This window comes from Cucurbita moschata, unplaced genomic scaffold (genome assembly GCF_002738365.1).
Source record: "Cucurbita moschata cultivar Rifu unplaced genomic scaffold, Cmos_1.0 Cmo_Scf00022, whole genome shotgun sequence".
Classification (NCBI taxonomy): Eukaryota; Viridiplantae; Streptophyta; class Magnoliopsida; order Cucurbitales; family Cucurbitaceae; genus Cucurbita; species Cucurbita moschata.
In genome coordinates this window covers 2,750,613-2,764,872 of record NW_019268538.1, presented here as the reverse complement: position 1 = coordinate 2,764,872, position 14,260 = coordinate 2,750,613, and the positions used below count along the sequence as shown (strand labels likewise).

General features: G+C 36.2%; 3 protein-coding genes and 2 long non-coding RNA genes across 13 annotated transcripts in view; 4 read left to right on the top strand and 1 right to left on the bottom strand.

Annotated features, from left to right (window-relative positions):
• Window positions 1-5,222, top strand: part of LOC111459170 (DNA polymerase epsilon catalytic subunit A-like) — a 25,600-nt gene extending 20,378 nt beyond the window's left edge. The window contains exons 36-49 of the mRNA XM_023101937.1: window positions 86-218; window positions 638-739; window positions 821-904; window positions 1,023-1,097; window positions 1,283-1,342; window positions 1,420-1,682; window positions 1,771-1,819; window positions 2,025-2,185; window positions 2,277-2,343; window positions 2,824-2,934; window positions 3,124-3,294; window positions 3,393-3,593; window positions 4,207-4,313; window positions 4,515-5,222. Coding sequence (XP_022957705.1) covers window positions 86-218; window positions 638-739; window positions 821-904; window positions 1,023-1,097; window positions 1,283-1,342; window positions 1,420-1,682; window positions 1,771-1,819; window positions 2,025-2,185; window positions 2,277-2,343; window positions 2,824-2,934; window positions 3,124-3,294; window positions 3,393-3,593; window positions 4,207-4,313; window positions 4,515-4,872 — 1,942 coding nt within the window. The 3' untranslated portion in view covers window positions 4,873-5,222. The remainder of the gene's footprint in view (window positions 1-85; window positions 219-637; window positions 740-820; window positions 905-1,022; window positions 1,098-1,282; window positions 1,343-1,419; window positions 1,683-1,770; window positions 1,820-2,024; window positions 2,186-2,276; window positions 2,344-2,823; window positions 2,935-3,123; window positions 3,295-3,392; window positions 3,594-4,206; window positions 4,314-4,514) is intronic.
• The window catches only part of LOC111459171 (fatty acyl-CoA reductase 3-like), an 18,308-nt gene extending 4,048 nt beyond the window's left edge, over window positions 1-14,260 (bottom strand). The window contains exons 1-10 of one of the 2 annotated variants that reach the window (XR_002713249.1): window positions 14,126-14,260; window positions 13,942-14,045; window positions 13,667-13,869; window positions 13,493-13,593; window positions 13,222-13,414; window positions 12,914-13,075; window positions 12,752-12,833; window positions 12,402-12,671; window positions 12,030-12,157; window positions 11,668-11,904 (exon numbers count right to left, since the gene is read on the bottom strand). Coding sequence is in view for 1 of the 2 variants with exons in the window: in XM_023101939.1 (XP_022957707.1) it covers window positions 11,754-11,904; window positions 12,030-12,157; window positions 12,402-12,671; window positions 12,752-12,833; window positions 12,914-13,075; window positions 13,222-13,414; window positions 13,493-13,593; window positions 13,667-13,869; window positions 13,942-14,045; window positions 14,126-14,186 (1,455 nt within the window). In the remaining variant the exon portion in view is untranslated. Of the gene's footprint in view, window positions 1-11,646; window positions 11,905-12,029; window positions 12,158-12,401; window positions 12,672-12,751; window positions 12,834-12,913; window positions 13,076-13,221; window positions 13,415-13,492; window positions 13,594-13,666; window positions 13,870-13,941; window positions 14,046-14,125 lie in introns of those variants that run through there. The other variant, XM_023101939.1, reaches the window with a different exon arrangement.
• LOC111459173 (histidine-containing phosphotransfer protein 5-like) lies at window positions 5,715-8,307 on the top strand. Of its 8 annotated transcripts, none has more exons than XM_023101942.1 (9): window positions 5,715-5,843; window positions 5,947-5,985; window positions 6,156-6,354; window positions 7,171-7,209; window positions 7,290-7,411; window positions 7,488-7,556; window positions 7,712-7,783; window positions 7,899-7,971; window positions 8,056-8,307. In XM_023101942.1, exons 3-9 carry the CDS (start codon window positions 6,208-6,210, stop codon window positions 8,095-8,097), a joined length of 564 nt encoding a protein of 187 aa, XP_022957710.1. In that variant the 5' UTR covers window positions 5,715-5,843; window positions 5,947-5,985; window positions 6,156-6,207; the 3' UTR covers window positions 8,098-8,307. The 8 variants fall into 8 exon arrangements, with proteins under 8 accessions (XP_022957710.1, XP_022957711.1, XP_022957715.1 ...); XM_023101945.1 differs by adding an exon at window positions 6,466-6,722 and having other exon boundaries at window positions 5,718-5,843; window positions 5,947-6,354; window positions 8,056-8,300; XM_023101943.1 differs by lacking the exon at window positions 5,947-5,985.
• On the top strand, window positions 8,545-10,031 carry LOC111459176. Its single transcript, XR_002713250.1, has 3 exons — window positions 8,545-8,891; window positions 9,424-9,475; window positions 9,966-10,031. It is a non-coding gene; the product is annotated as an uncharacterized LOC111459176 (long non-coding RNA).
• LOC111459177 lies at window positions 10,097-10,571 on the top strand. The gene is made up of 2 exons (XR_002713251.1): window positions 10,097-10,175; window positions 10,338-10,571. It is a non-coding gene; the product is annotated as an uncharacterized LOC111459177 (long non-coding RNA).

The following is a 14,260-nucleotide window of genomic DNA, read 5'->3' as shown; positions in this document are numbered from 1 at the left end:
TTTTTTTTTTTTTTTTTTTTTTTTTTTTTTTTTTTTTTTTTTTTTTTTCTGTGCTGCTTTATGTAACAATATGTACCTATTGTAGGAGCTTAAACCATGGACCTATTGTAGCTGTAATTCAATGCCCAAATGTGCAACTGCTGAAGTCAGGTGTTCGAGCATTAGATGATTTTCCATCCGTGAGCATTCCTTTTAATGCTCGGGATAGCCAATATCAGGTAGTTTTCTAAGCCATAGCTTCCTAACTTTTACACTTGTTTTATGATTTTATTTAAACTCAACATGAAATTTATCCTATTGAATTACTTTCTTAGTTAAAAGGAAATAATGTATCACCAAATTATCTTAGTGCCCAGGTCAATAGGTTTGTTACAGGTCAGGTCAATAGGTTACTCTTGGAATTATTGATATTTAGTTTAGAGAAAAAAAGCAAGAGAAGTAGGAGATCACGTTTAATATCCTTATATTTGTTTCTAATATTTTTTGGATAAGACATACTTGAGCCTCTCTACAAGGAATCACCAAATTATTTGTTTCCTTATATTTGTGAACTCTAATTTGAAGAGTGTTCAAAAGTTTTAAACTAGTTACTGAACATGAGTTAGATGCATTAAGTTGTCTAATGTGTGCATTACAGGTTCTTGGTTGGCAACAAACAGCTGCAAAGATTGGAATGCAACGTTGTGCTGCATCATCCCAATGGTTGAATGAGAGAATCTCTCTTGCAAGATATGCCCATGTAACATCTTTTTCCTCCTTCAAATTCTTTATTTTTAAGAGCGTTGATATGAATCTTACCGTTCAAATCATATTTCTGCAGGTACCATTAGGAAATTTTGAACTTGATTGGCTAATTTTTACAGCAGATATATTTTTTTCAAGAGCACTACACGATCAACAGCAGGTTTTTTATTTTTATTTTTTTTATCTCCAAGTCTGTTGTTTTATACTTTCCATGTTGAATCCTTGTTGGCTTAAAGAATTTGGTTGATTGATCGAGAAGTTTTGAATAAATTTGGTAGGTACTTTGGATATCGGATGATGGTGTTCCAGATATAGGAGGCATTAACATGGAAGATGTGTGTTTTGTGGATGAGGTTTGTTACAAGTGGTACTTGAAATTTTATCCTATTACATTTTTCAGTAGTTATTTTTAGTTTTTGCTTTATAACGTTCCGTTAAGTCATACATAGATGGTGCTTGTAATCTGTGAAGTCTTGGCTATACTCCTTATTATGTTGTCCTTCGCTCAATGGGTTTGCGATTGGTTTCTTTGTAATAGGTCCAACAACCTGTTCTGACGTACCCTGGAGCATATAGAAAAGTTTCCGTGGAGCTGAAGGTTAAGTGTTTACACCTTCCTTTCGTGATAAAAGTTTAAATGGGAGTAATTAAGTATTTTTACCCCAATCCATGCAGATCCACCATTTGGCGGTCAATGCCCTGCTGAAGAGCAGCCAAGTGAATGAAATGGAAGGAGGTAGTTTGTTTGGCTTTGAACATGATATGCAATATGGAGCCCAACTTTCTAATGAAGACAGTGGCTTTGAAGAGGCTTCATCATCTGCGCCGACATTTCGTGTCCTGAAACAATTGATACAAAGGTGTCTTGCAGATGCTGTTACATCTGGAAATGTATATGCTGATGCAATTTTGCGGCATCTGTACCGATGGATTTGCAGGTTTCTGCTTGTTGACTGATTTATTCTATTTTAAGTAAAATTTCGCTCGTTAACTCTGTTCATTCGGTTTTTTTCTTTTTGATTGCAGCCCCCAATCAAGACTTCATGACCCTGCTCTTCATCGCTTACTCCACAAGGTATTCGTGAATGTTTTTAGAAGCAAAAAAAAGAAAAAAAAAAAAAAAAAAGCAGGATAACCCTTCATTGCATTTTGCTTAAGAAAAGAAAAGCACTAGTCTTCACATAATGCCTTCCCGTAGTTATTTATTGTATTTATAATTTGTGCTGTTTCAATGGACTGACCTACTCTTTGAAACTTCTTGTTATAATTGCTGTTGTTAGGTTATGCAAAAAGTGTTTGCTCTTTTGTTGGCTGAGCTACGTAAATTAGGTGCCACCATTATATTTGCAAACTTCTCAAAAATTATTATAGACACGGGAAGGTTTGATCTCCAGACTGCTAAAGCATATTGTGATAGCTTGCTGAAAACAGTGCAAACAAGGTTGTTCTTCTTCTCTTGTAGGGAGTTTATCTTTCATAAAACATACGTAGTTTGTATTCTGTTTTTCCTTATTATTTTTCCTTTTATCTAGGGATCTGTTTGAGTGGATTGAATTGGAACCGTTACAGTTCTGGCACTCCCTGTTGTTTATGGATCAGGTTTGATGACGTGATATCTCAATGCTCATGCTTCACTTGGTTCTTGTCATGAGTCTTCCCTCCCCACTCGGCTGCCTTCTTGATTTCTTTTCTTTTTTTCTTTCTTTTTCATATTTCATTTTCATCTTTTTCCCCCTTTTCTTTTCTGGTGTGGGTGGAACTGTTCCCAGGTACCAAATGTAACAGAACTTCCGGCATATATTTTACAGCCTTTTCAAATTTCATTGGCCAAAATGATTCTGCAACGTGCTTTTAATTATTCAAAATCAATTTTTATATAATAAAATTGCATTTAAAAGTATAAAATTAAGCACTAAGTTAGTTTTGAATGATTAAAGACACGTTTTAGAGTAATTTTGAATATGATATAAGTAATTTTTTAAAGGGCTTTTTATTTATTAAGATTTTTTATTTAAAAAAAACACTTTTGATCACCTAAAACCATTCAATAAGTTACACTAAATGTCCCTTCTATTTTAGTTTAACTACGGTGGAATCCCAGCAAAAGATGATGAGAGCACAGATATTGAATCTCAAGTTGATATAGTGGCCAACTGGAACATTGCTGAATATCTACCCAAGAAGATTCAGGTAACTATACTACTTGAGGCTTATTAGTTATTTGCTGGGGGATTGATAGGTTGATGAACTCCTGTGCACCGTCAGTAGTGTGTAATTTTTTCAGTTGAAGACAGTACAGTCAAATCTCTCGGTTAATTTCTTCAGGATAAAATGGCCTCTGAATGTTTCATTTGTCAACTCTTCTTCTGGACATTGCAGGATCACTTCGTTTTTATCATCTCTCAATTTTTGTATATTCCATGGAATTATGCAACCAAACAAGCTGAAGCAAGAGAATCATTGCCGCTTGGTGACACATGTACCCCGTCCATTACAGTTGCAGCTGCCGAATCGTTTGAATATCATGTTACAGAACATCTCAAAGAGCAGGTATAAATACTCTTCTGCCGCAAGTATTCTCTTTATTTTTTTTTTTTTTTCTCAAAGTTTCTTAATGATATATTTATTGCGTTCATCTTCATTCTCAGCTAAGCTCTTACTTCAGTGACAAACTGTTGGGAATTGTTCGTGATATTGTTCTTCATATGAAAGGGATGGACAAAAACACCCAGGATATTTTACCAGATCAACCTTCGGGTAGCATACATAAAGGAGATGCTGCATTGGAATTCATTAAGCTCGTATGCGCTGTTTTGGCTCTTGATCAAAATGTCCTGCATGATGTTCTGGTATCACCATCTTAATTCAAGCTTGATTGTGTAGTACATTAATTTTAGATTTGAATTCACGAGATTATTACTAAGCTTAGGTCCAGAGACTTTCTATGTGAAATAACTATTGTTAGGAATCACGACTCTCCACAATGTTATGTCCATTTTGAGCATAAGCTCTCATGGTTTTGCTTTAGGTTTCTCCAAATGGTCTCATACCAATGGAGATAGTATTCCTTGCTTATAAATCCACGATCATTCCCTAAATTAACCAATATGAGACTCCATCCCCACAATCCTCAAGTATATACCAAGTTGAACTTTTTATTTTCTTTCAAGTAAAAGTTAGCGTCCTCGTCTAAGAACATAGTGGTTCTTAGCCTCCATCTTCCTTCAACGTTCATTATGGAGAAGTTGTGGTTATGTTTTTGTTGTCGGTCACCACTGATGAAAGAGGAGAAAAATTATAGGACTGAAACAAGTGTCCTCTTTTTCACTCTTGGTTTCTCATGAGTTTTTCTCAGATCCATTTCCCTTATTGTGCATCATGTAACTTCAGTCCAAGTTGGCTTAGAACTGCATTTCATTCAGTGTGAATGATTATCCTGTTAATGTTTTCCCTAATGTTTAGGTAATGAGGAAGAATTTACTGAAGTATGTTCGTGTAAGAGAGTTCGCCCCAGAAGCGGAGTTTTCTGATCCATGCTCGTCCATAATCTTACCAAACGTTATTTGCAGGTATGCTAGTGATACTAACTTCCTAATATGTGTGTCAAATGCATCATAAATGGACAGCATCTTTCATTTTCACTGAGTAACATCTCTCAATCTGTTTCTACCTTGATCCCTTCTCAAACCCGAGTTTAAAGATTTTCGTCTTTGCGGTTGCAGCAAATGCTAAAATCTTTTTCTTACCCTTTCTTTTGGTTCTGAGGGCAGCTACTGTGATGATTGTCGAGATTTGGACTTGTGCCGTGACTCGGCTTTACTAGCACAAGAATGGCGCTGCGCCGTGCCACAATGCGAACAACCATACAACCGAGAAGTGATGGAGAACGCTCTGCTTCAAATCGTGAGGCAGAGGGAGCGCCTCTATCACCTACAGGATCTGGTATGCGTTCGCTGCAAGCAAGTCAAAGCAGCTCATTTGTCAGAACAGTGTGCTTGTGCTGGCTCATTTCAATGCAAAGATGTGGAAGATTTCTTCAGCAAGATGAGGATTCTCCTCAACGTAGCCACTCGTCAAAAGTTCCAATTGTTGCAAGAGTTCACCTCCTGGATCTTAGAAGTCTCATAAATTGCTTAATAAGCTAGCCATCTAACGAGTTTTCCTAACCAATACACACAGTGGCTCTCTGCTCAAACCACATTCCTGTAGTGATCACAGCTCGGGGTCGCAACAAAGACTTGAGCTTTTCTTAAACATGGTCGAAAAAGCTCGGTCAGAGCGACCGAGCCTTGAGCACATGCATAGCATAGTTGTATTTTATGATACTGTATATTACTACACAATGGATCATGACATTGTACGATTAGTTTCTCTCATTTTTTGTTAGCTATTTAGTTATAATCTTTTACATTTTGGTTTTTATGAACAGTAAAGTTGTATATAAATATTTATGGAACAATAAAATTCGAATCTGTTTTTGACGTAACTTGGATTTGATCATTTAAAAGATTGCTTCCTATGTTAAGATTTGATTAATTACATTAATTTTAAATCCTTCGATAGTTAATTATTAAAAAGACGTTACTTATTTTATAGGCATCAAACTTTAGATGTTTGAAATTTGAATTTGATTTTTATTCTATTTTGAGGGGTAAGAAATGATAGCATAATGGTGCTTGCTAAATATGTCCGTTTTATTGATTTTTACGTTTCACGTCGCACGGGTATTTTATAATAGTTTCCATACGACAAAAATGTTGGATTCTTATCGTGTGTGCAAGCCCATATGACGAAAATGTTGGGTTCACATCGTGCAAGAGAACTCGAATAATTACAATTCACATTGTGCAAGACCATACGACAAAAATGTTGATCGTGCAAGCGAACTCGAATAATTACAATGACATTTTCTTTTCCTATTATAAGCAACTTATTATTATATTAAATGATGAGGTGACAATATTTAATTCATTGCTCCCCATGAAAAATTAAAAGAATTTTGTTTGTACAAGAACCTTGATAATTCTAAATGCTCGAAATTAAGACCGGGAAATTTGTTCGCGAAAGGTTATGGCGCAAATGCTTGTGGAATTTCTCCGGTGAGTAATTTCTGGCCTTGGCCTTTGCAATCGCCATGGATTTCTTGCACGATGTTCGATTCAAGAGCACTCTTCTCTCTATCTCTTTGCTTGAATTTTACAGATTCCTCTCCTTCTCTCGTGTTTCTCGCTAGAAAATGCGGTAGATTGATTATGTCATTTATTTTCTGTTCTCTTCTGTCGTTTCTTCCATTGCTAATCATGATTGTTGTGTGGTGTAAACTTGTTTAACTCAATGTCATTCCAGAATTTCTGTTACGGTGATTCATAATTTCGACCTTAATGACAGCCAATACATCTTCTTGCTTTCAGATAAGAGCATCGAATTAATATTATTTTTATCAAGAAAGAATAAAAGAACATCATGCACTCAAAAACAATTCTCGATGGAGGGCGGGTTTCAGGAAAGGCTAGCGTTACGAAACAGATTTGGAGGTGTAATCATAATTCGATAAGCTGCGCATTGTTTTCGTTTCTGTCCAGTTTTCACAGCAGAGAGGGAATTTTAATTGTAGGGATTCCTTAATTACGATTCTACTCCATTTCAATTTGTGTTCTAATTCTGAATCCAAACACTGCTCTCTGTCAAATTTAATCTTCCCATGTATTGTTGTTTTATAAGGTTTAGGGCATGAAAAATTATAGGATCGAGGAGACAACTACAATGTAGCTCATAGTTTTGCACCATTGGATGTAGCCAAAAACTGTTACAATAGCACCTCAAATTGAGGGTTTACTAAAGGCATGAAAAATTCGAATTCACATCCTACTGTTATTACGAGACAACCACATTTTCCACATTTTCCAAGGAGCATGAAAAATTTGCACTCTTTTAATGGAGCCCATAATACTTCCAACGGTCTGATGCAGCTTTTGCAAGTGAGTCCAAAACTTTGTTCATGCTCTTATTTACGTAGTTCATTGATTTAGTGTTTGTTTCTCATAATTTTAGGACATTGCTAATTATTACAGCTCTCCCTCTCTCTCTCTTTCCTTTCTATGACATGCTGTGCCTGTCAATAACTTGATTGATGATGATAATCCATTACCTGTACATCAGTTATTTGATTCAGTTTTCATTCATAGTGGCATGAACTGTAAATTTTGAAGAATGTTGATGTCAAATAGATGATGGATCATGCTTAACTGCTGCTTGTAGCCTGCTGCACATTGTCCTCATCTCCCTCTATTTTTGCTTTTTTTCCCTCATGAACTCAATAAGTAGTACGATTAATCACTTATGCATCATCTTCATTATCTGTTTTCAAGTATTTTTGTTCATTTTTCCTTCCATTTTGAATCTAAAATGGCTTTGCCTATTCTTAAGGGATTGCTCCAAGATTATGTGCAGTCTCTGCTTAATGAGGTGACCAGCTTTTCAGTTCTTTCCTTTTCGTTTACACAAACACATATTTGTTATTAATTCAACAGTGTCATGTCTTGCAGAAGATCATTGATGAGAGGTTTTCTCAGATTCGAACAAAGCTTGAAGAGCCTGATTTTATTCAATTGATCAATGTGTATCTCAACGATGTTGAATCAAGATTGTCTGAATTCAGTTGCTTCATGTAAACTTTCTTGTAGAACTTCATAAATGCATTTCATACCATTTTCCATTGTGGGCTAACAGATTCAACCATGCAGTGATTCTGTGGACGTCAATTTCTCTAAGCTGAGTTTGATGGCCCACAAAATAGAGGAGAAAAGCACCCGGTAATTCATCTTTACTTGGATATTTCAATCTATATGTTCTTCTGATGTTCATCTTTACTCTAATACAGCCTTTGTGAATCTGAGGGTTTATTTTTATTTATCTCTTGGCTTTATGTTTCTTGAGCATTTAGAAAATGGGTATGTGTCTATTTCAGCATTGGTGCACGCCACATGAAACTAGCATCTATACATCTCATCCAAGCTTGTGATAAAGAGGATCATAAACTGTGAGTAAAAAAGATCAAAGTTTTAGCCCAATGAATTTCTTCCCCCAAGTTCTTAATTTCATACAGATTCATTCATTCATTCATTCAAATCTTTTGTATAAATTCTGTTCTTCAGTGTCTCTCAATCTCTTTGTTGGATGAAGCATGAGTTCATCAATACTCGAAACAAGCTTCAGCCAGTTCTTCAGGTTTGATAACATCAATTCATTATCTGTTAAAAGTTTAGTGAATGTTTCTGGTAAAAAAAAGCTTAAAGCATTTGATTATTGCAGATGGAACAGAGGATTTTGAGGCTTATGAGCAAGCAAACTTAGATGGGGCCTGTTTGGTTACATCTCATCGTTTATGTGTTTGTTTGTTTGTTTAAGATGAGCTTTGTTTTTATTTTCTTTTGGTTTTTTTTTTTCCTTTTAATCTAATATCATTTTGGTATTAGTGCTCCTATTTGTAATATTTTGAGCGAGTAAATGAAATTGAGTCACGTTTTGCCGTTTTAAATTGAATATATGATTAATTATTTTCGGGTTCCAATTTTGAAGAATCCGATGATTGATGAACCACTTAAAAGGACTGGTCGAAGTAATGACTCAAATTACTGTTTTAGCCTTGAATTATCGGTTACAGATATGTATAACGTCATCTATGATATAAAGGGTCTAAGCATACCTTAGTCCTCTCAACAAAAAAAAAAATTATAATTTAAAATTATGTGTATATTTATTTAGAATTAATGTTAACATTCACCCGAAAATGCGGCAAAAATCCTTAGCTACTCGATAGTTTCTCTCAGGCGCAAATCTTCTCGTACTCAACAGCTAATGGCCATGGCAGCGATCAACGGAGCTTCTATAATCTCGCCGCCTTCAAATCCTTCACGGCGGAGATAAGAATGCGCTATGAGAGGAGAAAACTTTGAGCTAACAACTCGGTTAGGTGCTCTCGGACATTGGAAGGGTCCACCCAATGTATTACGGTGTCAAATGGCAAGTGCTCAACGCAATATGGCAGTCCAGCGGAGGAAGGGGGAGAATCGACTGTGACAATAGGGTGGAGGCTATGCTCCGATATGCCGACGCCGGACTTTCAACCTTCGACATGGCCGACCAGTGTACGTAATGCAGTGCGTTAACGAACCAAAATCCACATATATTTAAAATTAAAATTATCTGTCAACGTTATCGTCTTCTTTTGGCATTTGTTTCCTTGTGCATTTCGTTGTCTGTGCGTTTCGATCCATAAACAGCTTTATTGTAGCCACTTAGCCTCTGTGCATGTCACACTTTTTTGAAAATTCCTGGTTTGATTCCATTTTGTCCTCTCTTTCCTGGTGGATGTAGTACCGAAGGAGCTCTGTTTTTGGCGGCTTGTATTTTCATTCCTTAGGATAAACGCCTCAGTAGAATGTGGAAGATAAGGATAAATCAGCCTCTGGTGCGTGGACTACGAAAATAAGCAAATCAAGGATAAACTCAAGTGTCATCCTCTTCTTTGATTCACTTAGCTTCACACAGTTAAAATGACCTAGTTGAATCAATATTTTTTTAGATTCATGCTTATTTGAAGAAACATGTGCATTTGCAAGAGAGATTACAGAATAGAAAATTGGAAATTCTTGTTTATATTCAATATTGCATATGCAGGCTTACAAAATGGGTGCCACCGTCGGTGAAGATGACTATTAGCTATGTCCGGGTGAGTATTAATATCTCACGAAAGAGAATGGATGTGTCTTCTTTTGATATGCTTCAATTCTACTGGAAAACAATTAACAGTTCTCTGTCATAACCTCATCTAATTTGAAGTTGTTCCCTAAGTTTGGTTGTGATGATGTACACTTAGAACCCTCAAGATCATGGTAGAAATATATTTTCTTTCTTATGGAACCTATAATGCACATTTTTCACAATGGATTCTCTCGTTCATACGGGAAAGCATTAGGCAAGGCTGTACTTCAATGCTGCTCTTGCCATCTTAGATTTGTGAAGTGAACTTTGAAAATTATAAGGCATGGATTGTTCTTGAAGGATCAATGAGAATCAATGAATTGAATCTATAATTTGACCATGGAACTCATCTAGGCAGTTATCAAGGTGCAGTTCCGACTTCCCTTTCATTTTTTTACTTGTCATACATATTGGATGTTGTAACGTAAACACTGTTTACTTCCTGTCATTTTTTTTAGGAAAAGATGCATGGTGAATCGTCTATGTTTCCTTAGGAACTTCCTTAAAACTTCAACTGTATCTAAGTAGATAATATCGTACTATTGTGGAAAATAATATCCCTGTTGTGTGCATTTGTCTCATTTTCTGAATTGACACATATCTTCGATGAAACTTACGAGGTTCAACACTCTATTGTTGATATGAGGCCTCAAGAAAGGGTAGCAGAGGTAAGATCACAGGAGTCGAACTTATTACGTATCAATCTGTCTCCCTCAATTTCATTTTACCAATTATCCCTATTCATAACGTAATTACTGTTCGATCATATCTTTTATTTGATTTTTCTACCCAAATTGCAATGTTTATTTAAAGCATGATTCTTAATGCAGGTATGGAACTGTAATGGTATGGAACTGGAACTGGACCTTCATTAAATACTCCCTCCCTGCAAAAGTACAAAAGGGTATGATTAATTATCTTTTATTTTTTACCTTAATGATATTTATTATGGATCAAGTAGTTCGTCACTATTATGGAATTCTGAAATGAAATTAAATTGTATAGAGATTCTTGTCTTATTTTAGACTCATATTTGGAAAAATCTTGACCAAGCAATTCGTGAATGGTGATGCTTTTTCTCAATGAAGAAGGTGGATGTGTGAGAAATCTTCTTTGATCTGTTATTTAGCCTTATTAGACATTATGCACGGGAGGATGGAGTTTGTTTCAAGTTCTCGTGTCGGTTGGAGAAGGGAACGAAACATCCCTTATAGGGTGTGAAACTTTATCCCTAGTAGACATGTTCTAAAACCGTGAGCTTGATTGCGATACGTAACAGGCCAAAACACACAATATCTGCAAGCGGTAGGCTTGGACTGTTACAAATGGTATCAGAACCAGACAGATAGTGTGCCAGCGAGGACGCTGGGTAGATTGTAAGATCTCACATCGGTTGGAGAAAGGAATGAAGCACTCCTTATAAACGTGCTTTTAAATTTATTATCGATTAAAAAGATAGATACAAAACATTATCACAAAGTTAAAACAATTGTTTGTTAGGTTTATGCACCGTCAAACCTCATTTAGCAAATATTGTCCGTTTTAGAAGTTAGTCTCACGATTTTAAAACGTGTCTACTAAAGAGAGGTTTCCACACCCTTATAAGGAATGTTTCGTTCCCTTCTCCAACCGATTAAGATCTCACAATCCACCCCTCTTGGGAACTCAGCGTCCTCGCTAGCACACTGCTCGGTGTCTTGCTCTGATACCACCTGTTACAGTCCAAACTTACTGCTAGCGGATATTGTCTGCTTTTGCTCATTACGTATCTTTGTCACCCTCACTGTTTTACAACGCATCTACTATGAAGAGGATCTAGTCCTACTTCGACCATTGTCTCGCATCGTCTAGTGACTGACTCAAACCGTTTGTAACAGCCCAAATTCACCACATATTGTCCACTCTGAGCTCTCTTCAAAAAGACAGTAGGTTATTACCCCACGTGCAAATAGATAAGGTGACGACCTTCAAATTACGATCACAAGTCATATCGTTTGGTAGGACACAAATTTTTGTGTACGATCACGAGTCATAAAATTTTCTTTTTCTTTTTTGTATAAATTATTACAATAATGAGAATGGAATAATTAAAACGACTAATAGATTTATTTCATTTCACGTTCATAAAATTTTCGTTTCCTACAATATTTTATTCCCCACACAAACATAATTTAATTTTTAAAAATTGGTAGAGAGCAATTAATCGATAAAAATAAGTAATTTTGTCTTTTCAGAAAAAATTACGATTATCTGATGACATGTTTAACAAGTCCAGGAAAGTGAACATTCAGAAAGTAATCCTCCCAGTTGATATCTTTCGGATCCATAACAAATGCTTCATTTGTATCTTTGTTTCGTATATCATTCCTTAATCTCTCCGTGTTCGTATCATCAAATCTGTACATACGAAAACAAACAAGCATTAATCTTTCACTTTATTACATTTTCATCCTTATACGTTTATATATTTTCATTTGACCTCTAAACTTTAATATTATTTAAACGCAAATACATTTACTTACATAGCATTGAAGAAGAGATAGGGGCGATAAAGTTCGATGAGACGCATCACCAAATTGAACTTCCTCCTCATATCGACGTATTTGTCTTGAAAAGAATGGCAAAATGCTATGTTTGCAAATTCGAGTCCCTACATAATTAAGCCCACTGCTAATAAATATTGTCTGCTTTGGCCCGTTACATATAGTCGTTAATCTCACAGTTTTAAAACGTGTCTATTGAAGAAAGGTTTCCACACCCTTACAAGGAATGTTTCGTTCCCCTCTCTAATTGATGTGAGATCTCACATAGAAATTTTTACCCGTGAGCTCGATGTGGCCGAGGATCGAGATTATATTTTCCATCTTATGGAGTTTGTATTGGTAAGAACGTACCTTGAGAAAAATTAAGTAGCGAATGGCTAAGTATCTATGAAACTTAGCCATACTATTGAAGAGGGTAACTTTTCCGACCTTAATGGCTTTTCCATTTTTGTCGATCAACGGTTTCTGAGTGAAATATTGATAACTAAAACGTTGAAGATCAATATGCGTCATGGAATTTCTTGCTGAAGAACCCACGTGATAGATCGTTTGATCAGACGGCTGGTCTTTATGAACTGCCATCGCCATGATCATCGTGTTTACTACTATATCGGCCGGAATCTGCATTTTTCTAAACCCGATCAATCTCGCCTTAAATTCAAATGGGTATTAGAAAAAAAGTAAGAGCATACTCATCTCACCAAATCAAGGCTTGAATTGGTACCAGCAGCAAAGCATGTTAGCTTCCCTTTGGCATATCCAACAATAATGCTATCAATGGTCCTATCAAAATATGGCAATATTGTGGTTGTTTTAATGCTCCCCACCTACTACAATTTAAGACGTATTTTAAAAACGTGTACCTAACTCCCTCGACCCAACCCGGAAACGGTTCTTTGTATGTACTCGTAACTATTGTTGGTCGAATGATGATCAGAGGTAGATCGTTTTTTAGGTCACCAATCGTCATTTCAGCCATTGCCTTTGTAAATACGTACGTGTTCGGCCATCCATATAGATTTGCCCTGATCGTAAATAAAACAAAACAAAAAACTAGTTATTACAGTGTAACGGCCCGAGCCCATCACTAGCAAATATGTTAGCTTCCCCTCAAAAATTTTAAAATACATCAGTTAGACAGAGATTTTCACGCCCTTACAAGAAATGTTACCTTTCAAGGCCCAAGTCTTTCATAGCTTGAGTTACGAACTCTTCTGTAGCGCCGCTCTCTTTAAGCTGTTTTAATTTGTCCGCTACAATAGCTTGTTCTTCTTCAATGTCGAGCCCTTTGAAGCCATTAAGAGAGTCACCCATTTTATATGAACTTTCCAAGATGACTCCGTCCCTTTCTCCCGAAACATAAGCTTAAAAACCACAAATTTTCTTCCATTATTGAATATCTAACGTAAATGTCGAAACTAAAAATCGTTCGATATACCAACCAGTAGATACATGAACAAGAAGCTTCAAATTACGACATTCCTTTGCAAACCTTACGACATGTTCAACTCCAATCGTATTGGTGCCAAGTGCTACATCGTACCTATCAAACACAAACATACAACAACGTTGTTCGAGACATTGAAATCATTAATGACACGACATGGGTTTCATACCTTTCATCGAAATCAGTAGTTGCAGCTAAATTGATAACTATTTCCACTCGATTCTTCATCTCGTCGACCCAAATGGAATCTTTCAATCCCATTTGCGAGAGCGAGATCTCTCCCGGCACCAAACAAATCTTTTCGGAAATTAAGGTATTTAGATTTGCACCCCATTTCTTCCTCAAAACTTGGAACAAATCCTTCTCAATCACCTGCAAAATCAATGGTTTGTCGTGTTCAACAACAAAAAAACATGCAAAAACTGTCCCTGTTAGGATCTATACCTCATTATAGAAACGTTTTTTAGCTTCAGTTTCATCAGCTGCTCTTAATAACAGGTAGAGTTTCTTCACATTTGGTTGAATCCCAAGTATTTTCTCCACTAAAACTGCATTCAAATGGGTTTTTTATGAACAATTCTTAGCCTCTCAGAGAAAATTAATTGGATTTTGGGTCTGTAATACTTACTTTTTGCTAGAAAACCAGTGGCTCCAGTGATCAAAATGTTCTTATTCTCAAGAAACTCCATAAGAGAGGTAGAGAGAGAGGCAGAGAGGGAGGCAGAGAGGGAGAGAGAGAGAGGCAGAGAGAGAGGGAGAGGGA